The following is a 9526-nucleotide window of genomic DNA, read 5'->3' on the forward strand; positions in this document are numbered from 1 at the left end:
AATCCATCAGGTTATCCGGCCGGACCATTGGGCCAGTCAGACGCCAAGTCCCTAAATATTGATGAATAATTCAAGATGAGTCAGCACTCCCCAGAGCCGAGACTTATTTGCCACTTGAAGATAACACAATTAACTAGCTGGGTCGAGTAGTTCAGCCAATCAGAACTATAGTCCGGTCATACAGGATGGACGTCTGGTTCGATTGAAGCCTTTGGCTAAATAAATAGGCCAAGCTAAGGACGAGTTCCCAACAATACTCTATATATTCGATCGTCTGGTCCTTATGAGCGACTGCCTAGTGGATCACATGGGGAACTCGGTCAGCTGGCCATTTAAGCATATTATGAGCCTCTCAACCCAACGACCTCATATTCTTTTTTGATATTTTGTGTCACGTAGGACAAAGAATATTCTCCTTATAAGTTGTACATTAGAAGCTTCCTTCATGCCAAACATAGAGATTGTGGGTCCATTTTGGAAAAGGTGTCAGAGCATCTTTATTGTTTTCGTCGCGGAAGTTTCATTCCTGCCAAATATAGAGATTATGGGTCCATTTTGAGAAATGTGTCAGAGCATCTTTATGGTTGTCACCGCAGAAGCTTCCTCCCTGTCAAATATAGAGATTGTGGGTCTATTTTAAAAAAGGCGTCAGAGTATCTTTATGGTTTGTTCCTTTTTAGACACGTTTTAAGATTCATATACAGACAAATGACAATACTATAAAACCGATCTTCATTTGTAGGCGGAGGTACGCGATGCTACGTAATTTCACACATTCATAACTATTGTTCTTCTTATCATTCATTCGCTTGACTCAATTACTGATTTGAACATCGGATGACCCATGCTAGGACTCCTTTATTGACCCGATCATTAACACTCCTTTTGACACGTAAAATCACTGAAAGCCACTTTTTATTAACTCAGAGTCTTTAAATAATCAACATCATAACCACTTTTTCAGCCAATCATTTTCTTCACGTTTAGACATAATCAAATACGTTGCACACCTATCCGTCCGTTAACATCCACGTTTAATTATTTTTTTTAAAAAAAATTAAGGTATAAAGTTGAGGGTAAAATATTTAAGCTATAAAAAATAAAAAAAATAAAAAACAAAACAAAAAATGAACACTGAGTGTTCGAGTGTACAACGTATCATCCCTGCTATGGTCGAGAAATAAATTTGAAGAGACTCTTGAAATTTAATTATGTGATATATCTCTTTTGAATGGAGGTTAGATGTCGCTTTCATCTTTGAAACGACGTAGTGGAATATGTTCGATGAATTTATTTGGTTTTCGCCGCAGAAATGCCCTTTCTGTTAGCCATTTCCATGTGCCTTGTTCCATGTTGGTGCACCATCTCCATTGTCACAGTCCATGGACGAAGCAGGGACCATCACCATTGGCCACTTTCACTTCAGTGGCTGTGGCTTTCAGCAGTGTCGATGCAGCAGAAGCCGTGCATGCTCTCATGCATTTGTTCCCGAAGAGGACAAAGTGCGTGCTAAGTTCCATGTACTCTGATGCCAACTTATAACTTGCTCAGTCCAAAAGTCCCTTCTTTCTACTCAACCTTTTTCTTTTTCTTTATTGTCTACACGTCTTCAATTAAAAACTTTTAGAATATAAACTTCTATCCTAGCAATGCATGGATGTCATTGTTATTGCTAGCTCAGCCTCGATCGCCTCTCTTATCTGTTTAATTATTGAATTTAAGTCAACTTGTGAAAATGTCGACATTGTGTGTGGTGCGAGCGATACTAAACAAAGGAACTGATGTTACATGACCAATATAATAAGCTCATGCCTTGTCAGCCTTAATCTTAACCAGTTTGTCCTTTCTACCATTTCTTCAATCATAACTAGAACTGATACTCTATTTGAAAATTTAATTTAATTTTTTATTTGAACATTGTTGCAATTATTATATTATGGGATAAGTATCAAAAAGAGTCCTTAGATACTTAAAAAAAATATTAATACCAGATTAACTAGGTCATCATCTTAACTGGTAAAGAAGAGAAAGTGATGATATAGTTCAAACTATTGTCATTGAAGTGTTTGAAGGGAAAAAAAATAGCTATAGCATAACATGAGTTTGAATTGAAAAGCGAGTATTTTTATCACAATTTGTGGAATCACTATAATTTTTTTCTCAGATGGATCTTCTGACTGACGAAGAAAAGTGTAATACTTTACTTTTCTACAAAACTTGGAATTTGACCTGATTAACTGTCTTCTGGAACTCTATGGCACAGGTTCATCATCCTCGAGAAATCCATACTCAAAATCAAAAGGTAAATCAGTTGCATTTCTACGCCGCCTGCAATCATTCAACTACTGTTAGCCAGGAAATTAAACATACTGAAAAAAAATAATAAAAAAAATAAAAAATAAAAAATAAAAAATAAAAAAATAAAAAAATAAATAATAATAATCAACCCAATAAAAAACTTCTAATAATTCCGCGCTAGAAAGTTAATCTCTGTCTATCACATTAATTCATCAAGGACCAACTTAAACACCTTTGTCCAAGTAATTATGCAATAAATGTCACTTGATATGTAAAGATATTCTGGTAGAAACTTTCAATCCAGTCCTATCTGCTGCATACGAGGGAACAAGTTAGAAACTTTCAATCAGTTATTCAGAGACAATGCTTATATGATTGATGATTGGCACCAAGTATTATATAATGGCAAATTTAAAAGAAATAAAAGTATGATGAGTAAAATAAATAATATAATGGCAAATCCAATAAAATCAGACAGAGCATGAACTTACACACCATCCAGTCCGAGAGTTATCATTCGCAATATTGAAATCAAAGAATTCATAGTTCCCTCTCTCAAAGTTGTTATTTACAATTCCTGACTGATTGAGCTGTCGAAACCATAGGTTAGATTCAATATGGTATCGCCATTGTTGCCTCTTTAATTCTCTGGCAGCTAAATACTGCTGATAGGTTTTCTGCTTATAGGTGCAACACATCAGTATCTAACACGAAATCAAATTCAACAGTTCTCATGGTAAAAGAAGAAATAATAAGCTCAATAGAAATCACTAGTTACCTGTTGAAAATAAAATGCAAAAAACATAACTTCAGTATTATATGGAAAAAGTGATAATTGTTTCCAAAAGTCAGGATCATCAACTATCGTTGCCTTTGTTTGTGGATAACTTGCCGGAGTAACTACGGGAAGCCTCTGAAAAACCAATTAAAACTGTTGAGAGAAACCGAAAATTTAGAAAGACCCCCGCACTTATAAATTTAAAGTAGGAAACATGTTACTTACAGGAACATATCTCCTTGGGCAAGAAAATTCTGAGTCTCTAGGATGGGGAAGTTTGTGGTATGCAGCTTCAAGTAGCTGCAGATTATAAATTTGACTTTGTGTCAAGCCAGAGTTCAGAGCTGTGTCACCTGTATCATCAACAAGAACAGCATGGTTTAGCACGCTACTCTGGTCAAGCACACTACCCTGGCAATGAGTCAGAAGCTGGCTGAACACTGACCAGGTTGCAATGGCTGAGCATGTGAAGGATCAATCTCTGTAGGTAATTGGTTAACTTCTATAACAGAGATAGCACTTGCACCCTGCAGAGAAAAAATTATAGCTAGTATATACCAATCATCTGCAATTACTGATGCTGTGAGAAAGAAAAGCATTTGCAAGTAAGACTTGAACATAGTCCTATTTACCCGTAATCTACAAGCCAAGATATAGAAAAAGAAAAATATACATTAGGCATGTAAAAAAATTCTCAGATAATAAAGAATGCAAAGTCCGACTCACTCTTTTTTGTCTTTTTTTTAAAGAGATTGTGTGACCAGAGGTCATAGACTTTTATTAAGAAACATTAAGGAGTCATAGGTGCATAGAAAGCAAGGAGCTTGTGAATTGCTACAACTTCTAATAGAGAGTTCTAGAAAAAAGTTGACACCATGGATGGGAAAACAGTGACACAATTTTGATCTGCTATCAAATTACAGCACATCTTGAGTAATATGAATGCAGGTAAAGCAGACCTTGGTGCTCTAGTCCTCCATATGCATAATAGGTCTCCCAAGAGCACACCAAATACTCAAGATTTGGCTGCACATCTTGGAAAATAACTAGGTAGAAAACAAGCCAGATTCGATGCAGCCAGGCTTGTAGTGATTGTATTGAAGATTCAAAGCTTTTTGCCTGTGAGAGTGCTGCAGGCATCCATCCATTTTTCCTTTTTAAATTTACCATCCCAATCAATAAAGAAACCCAAGCATAGATGCTATCATCCAATCACACAGATAATACACAATCAAAAAAAATATCTGCTTGTTTCCTCCACTCCTCCAGCACATAAGGGACACGAAAAATCCAAAAAGTCCATGCTTCCTCCTCAAGTTTGGCATTATGTTCAGCTTATCTCTAAGTATTAACCACACTAGAATTTTAACTTTAACTAGCGCAAAAGAGCTCCACAAGAGCACTGTGCCAAGGCAGATCCGCTCTTTAACTTCCAAAAGCATGCCAACTGAGAAGTTGCCATTACTATACTGATCTCCAGAATCTTACAGCTGATTAGTGACTTAAGTCTCCATTACATCTCCTTTTCCATCAAACATGTATCACAGTTAACTAATAATTCAGCATAGCAGTATAATGAAAATTTCACTCTGCTTTCTCGGGGAGAAAAGGAGAAAAGTACTATGCATCTTGAACTTTAAATCAAGCAGAAAAAAAAACCATGTATTTTGAACTAAAATGTAATGAGAAGAGGCAATGCATCTTGAAGACTAGTATTTTGCAGGGTTACTAACATTTCATTTACAAACAGGTAAGATGGATTAAAATAGGAAATTATCAAGAAAATCAGTATCAAGTGGTAACTATGTTAATTCAAAACCCACAACACTTCAACACACACGCGCGCGTCTAAATCTTCACTTCATCCTTAAATAAAAAGGACGCAACCAAGTGTCCGCTTCTGGTAAATATTCGGCATTTCATGGGGGAAGAGAGTTTCACGCTCATCTCTATGAAAGAAAATAGGAAGCGAGATTCTGTGATAAAAAAAAGAAAGAAAAGACCGTTATTCCATGAAATGAGATCAAGTCAAGCTTGTCACTGATGAACGCCATACATCGACTACCACTACAGCCAATAATACATAAATGGGAAGAACCCATCCTACCTTCATATCCGTTATCTCCCTGGACTGCATCCAAGAATTGTTCCGTTCACCCAAGAACTGAGACACATTGGCAAAGTTTGTTGGGATCCCTTCGATTCCGCATGGCAGCAACACCTTGTTCCAAATGCGTTTGATTCGCTCGACGCCTTCGCGGAGTTTCGTAAGAACCCTACTCCAGAGAAGAGGGGGAATGGCTTTTGAAGAATCGCAGCGTGGTGGCGTCTAAAGGGAGGGAGCCTACTTCGTGGTTTTATCGTGCTATTTCCAGACCGAGACCGCGAGGGACACGTGGCGCCAATGTTTTGGACTAAATGAAATGCGCGTGTTCTTAGGGAGAGATCGGATCCCAATATCGATACGGCACATTCTTTTTTAAAAACTACCTTCCACTTTTTAATGGCTTAATTAATATAAAGTAAATTATTTTTTTTTAAAAATAAAATTTTATTTAGTTTTATTTTTACAAGTGACGAGGACGAATTATGTAGACAAATATTCAAGCAAGCAAACAAAATTGTCATCTAAGAAGAGCCAGATAAGTAAATGGCATTCTAGTTCAACACTGAATATAAAGCTAGAGTTCTCCAGATGGGTTCAAAAGATGGCTCGAGTACCATGAGATGATTAGTACCTCATCGCTTTTTCGAGACACCTACAGTTTTTCCCCTCCGGCCAGTGGTCTTTGTGTGCTGGCCGCGGACACGAAGACCCCAGTAGTGTCGAAGTCCACGGTGGTTTCTGCAGCGGCAAAGATGATGCTTTAGAACAGAGAATTTGACATGATGGAAGGTCATCAACTGATAGAACATCGCGAAACTGTCTTAACACAGCTTAGAATGCTCACCCAATTCAAACCAGAGTTCATGTCCCCACAATATCTTCTTACAAAGCAAATAGTTTGTTGTTTTACCAGAGAATTGTAAAGAAATAACAAAAGATAGGCAAACAAAAAATCTAACGAACCAACCAAACCATATATACTACAGGAAAATGCTAAATCAACAAGCCTTCACTCTTATTACCACTGACATTCATGAATTTCAATGAACAATGAACATCGAATCATAAGAATCATTGGTGCTCACTTTGCCTCCACGGGAGGGCGTAGTTGGTACATGTATGGTGATTGCTCCAATAGGTTATGGGATCAATGCCTAACATGTGCAAAATATCTCGCTGGATGCCTAGGACCATTGCGCTAGGGCAAATGCCCCTGCGATTTACCCTCTTCCAGATAGTGTGGGGCCACCCCGGAGCAACCGCCAACGCGATGACTTAGCCTTTTGCTCCAATTGGTGCTCACTTTGATTGTATTGGAATTACGCTAAAAACTTAGGTGGCGTTTGGTTCTTTCCTAGGAATCGGAATGAGAATCAGTATCATAGTATTGTGGAATGAGAATGGGTATGAGCTTGGATATCATTCTTAAAAATAATGTTTGGTTAGTTGAATATTTTCAATCGGAATGAACCTAAATTTCCTTTTTTACGAAAATAAGAGAAAAAATTAGATGAAAAAGAAAGTTGAATGTGAGAGAAACATATGATGAGAGAGAAAATGTGATGAGAAAAAATGAAGAGAGGGAAAGTGTGATTAGAGAAAATGAGGAGAGAGAGCGTGATAGAAGAGATTGAGAAGAGAAAAAGTATTATGAGAGAGAAAGTGTGTTGAGAGAGAAAGAGTGATGGGAAAAAATGAAGAGAAAATGAGAGATTGAGAAGAGAAAATATGATGAGAAAATATAATGAGAAAGAAAGTATGATGGAAAAAATGAAGAGAAGGAAAGTGTGATGAGAGAAAATGAAGAGAAAGAAAGTGTGATGAGAGAAAATGAGAAGAGAGAGTATGATGGAAGAGAATAAAGAAAGAGAAAGTGTGATAAGAAAAAATATGGAGAGAGAGTATGGTAAGAAATTGAAGAAAGAGAAAGTATGATGAAAAAATGAGGAGAGAATGAAGAGATAGAAAATAATGAGAGAGTGTGTGTGATGAGAGAGAATACAAAGAAAAAATGGTAGAGAATATGTGATGAGAGAGAATGAGGAGAGAGAGTGTGATGGAAGAGAATGAAGAGAGAGAAAGTATGATGAGATAAAATATTGAGAGAGTATGGTAAGAGAGATTGAGAAGAGAGAAAGTAAATGTGCACTGTTGAATGGAGTATTGAATTTACTGATAGATAACATTAACAAAATTGGAAGTTGATAAGTAACAACTTCAGATCATTCTACCAGACCAAAAATATTTAAATTGTATAAGTTGTTACACATTCTAATTTGAATTCACCAGCTGGAAGAACAAAAAAATATATAGAAAAAAAGCCAAATCAAAGTTCAATGTAGCAAAGAATGGGTAGTCTGAACCTAATGATATGAGAACTATAGAGCAAACACAAACTTATGACAAATCAAATATGCTTCACCGTAAGCAATGTGCGTTGCAAAAACAAAATATATGAAAAGTGGGAGAAAAAACACAAGCTATAGCAAAGTGTTAGAAGAAGCTAACCTTATCTTCTTCAGCCTCTCAAGGTCATCCCTCAGCTTCATGTCCAAGGCATTTGAAACAACTTGAGAGTACCTTCCATCCTTGTAATCTTTCTTTCTGTTCAAAAACCAATCAGGGATCTTGAATTGGCGTGGATTCGCAACAACTGTCATAAGGTTCTCAAGTTCAGCAGCAGAGAGCTCGCCAGCCCTACAGAGAAGTAAACCTTATCAAAACAGACAATTCAATCTATAACATAGCTGTAGCAGCTTAATCAAATACAGAGAGGAAAAAAGATTTAAATGATTATAATGTATTACGATAATAAAATTCGAATCCCAGTGATGGAATGATATAGAGGTGACAATTCTTCAGATAGTTACGCCGAAATTAAGAACTAGACGAACGAGAGAGGAAAAAAAACGACCTTTTGTTCATGTCGACGTCGGCCTTCTTGCATACGATGTTGGCGAAGCGGCGTCCGATACCTTTGATCGAGGTAAGGGCGAACATGATCTTCTGCTTTCCATCCACGTTGGTGTTCAAAACACGAAGAATATGCTGGAAATCCTCGTTCGCAACCAGAGACTGCAGAAAACCAAAACTTTACCAATTTCTATGAAGAAGACATCCGATTCGTGATTTCCTACCATGGCGTCAGTTAAGAGTTCGCTCTCCGACTTTCCTTCTGTCTGCTGTCCGACTCCGAGCGGCGGCAAAATGAGCCGGAAAACCCTAGCAACATAATATATCTAATCGTATTAAAATTTTATTTCCGCTGCAATATTGTTTATTACAATAGTGCCATGACAAACTTAAGGGGTGCTTGGTTTGGGTAAGGGAAATGGAATGAGAATAGGAATGATTATCAATAATAATGAAATGGGAATGATTCCCATACCACCCATTCCTATGGGTAATGGCCCATTCCTATGTTTAGAGGAATCAATCCGTGGGACCCACCATCATTTCCCCAAACCAAGCACCATGTTTCATTCCATTCCCATTCCAAACCCCCCAAACAAGCACCCTTATTATAATTGGATAATTGGATAAGTGATTAATTTTTGAATAACGGATATTCTTTGAGAAAAATTCCTTTCATTTTTAATTAATTTAATGGTCGGTTATAAATTAATCATATATAAAATTAATAGAGATGGCACACTAATTATGAGGTGTCGAGGTAGCTTATATGTTAACAGAGAAAACTCTGAGCTGAAAGGAGATAACATTAAGCAATCCTAAAGCTAAGAACTGCAGACTTGCATGTGCACACCACAGGTAGAACCAACAAAAGTATTTGAGCGAGAACCAGAGAAGAGGTCTCTAGTACAAACTTTCCAATGCTCAAGTTAAAACAGTAGCCCGACAAAATGGAAGAAATGATGAATAGTAAAATACTGAATGAAGATGCGAGTGCATTTCACGTAGGTCAGCGTACCTGTCCAACAGAGAGAATCTCTTTTATATCATCACTTATAACCTCCTTAATAATAAGGCGACAAAGAATATTTGGTATCAGAATATGTCAGATAATGGAGTATATATGATATCCTTCCTATAGGTGGAGGCAAGCTCAATACATGTGATCCGGCGGTTAGAACCGGGGACCCCTATTTTGAGGGGTCAACGCCCTGCGGAAGTCAAAGGGCCAGGTGGCCGACCAGAGAGCACAGGCCGGCCGACCGAGGAATATCTGACGGTAAGAGGCGCCCCGGCGGGAGTCGGGGTTCCGACGCTCAGTGGAACAGTAGCAAGGAGCCGAGCGGAAGGCCTAAAAGAAGGTGATATACTGTTAACAGTCCTTACATAGCACCCTACCGAAATTCTCCCCAGCATATCGAAGTAAATGG

The 9526-nt window shown here is 37.7% G+C and overlaps 2 protein-coding genes across 6 annotated transcripts; both read right to left on the reverse strand.

Annotated features, from left to right (window-relative positions):
• Positions 1–2031: 2031 nt before the first annotated feature.
• Positions 2032–5532, reverse strand: LOC122047081 (CCR4-NOT transcription complex subunit 3-like). Of its 5 annotated transcripts, XR_006130471.1 has the most exons (7): positions 5184–5532; positions 3522–3603; positions 3302–3429; positions 3077–3211; positions 2794–2975; positions 2531–2611; positions 2032–2328 (listed from the first exon to the last, which is right to left on the reverse strand). XR_006130471.1 is itself a non-coding variant. In XM_042608115.1 (6 exons), the coding sequence occupies exons 1-6, from the start codon at positions 5211–5213 to the stop codon at positions 2253–2255; spliced, it is 633 nt and encodes a 210-aa protein (XP_042464049.1). In that variant the 5' UTR covers positions 5214–5532; the 3' UTR covers positions 2032–2252. The 5 variants fall into 5 exon arrangements, 3 of the variants coding, with proteins under 3 accessions (XP_042464049.1, XP_042464051.1, XP_042464050.1); XR_006130470.1 differs by having other exon boundaries at positions 2531–2975; XM_042608115.1 differs by lacking the exon at positions 2531–2611.
• Positions 5533–5668: 136 nt separating this feature from the next.
• Positions 5669–8452, reverse strand: LOC122047082 (40S ribosomal protein S18). Its single transcript, XM_042608118.1, has 4 exons — positions 8321–8452; positions 8098–8258; positions 7692–7880; positions 5669–5921 (listed from the first exon to the last, which is right to left on the reverse strand). The coding sequence occupies exons 1-4, from the start codon at positions 8321–8323 to the stop codon at positions 5816–5818; spliced, it is 459 nt and encodes a 152-aa protein (XP_042464052.1). The 5' UTR covers positions 8324–8452; the 3' UTR covers positions 5669–5815.
• Positions 8453–9526: the final 1074 nt, after the last annotated feature.

The sequence above is a fragment of the Zingiber officinale genome, chromosome 2B, assembly GCF_018446385.1.
Source record: "Zingiber officinale cultivar Zhangliang chromosome 2B, Zo_v1.1, whole genome shotgun sequence".
NCBI lineage: Eukaryota > Viridiplantae > Streptophyta > Magnoliopsida > Zingiberales > Zingiberaceae > Zingiber > Zingiber officinale.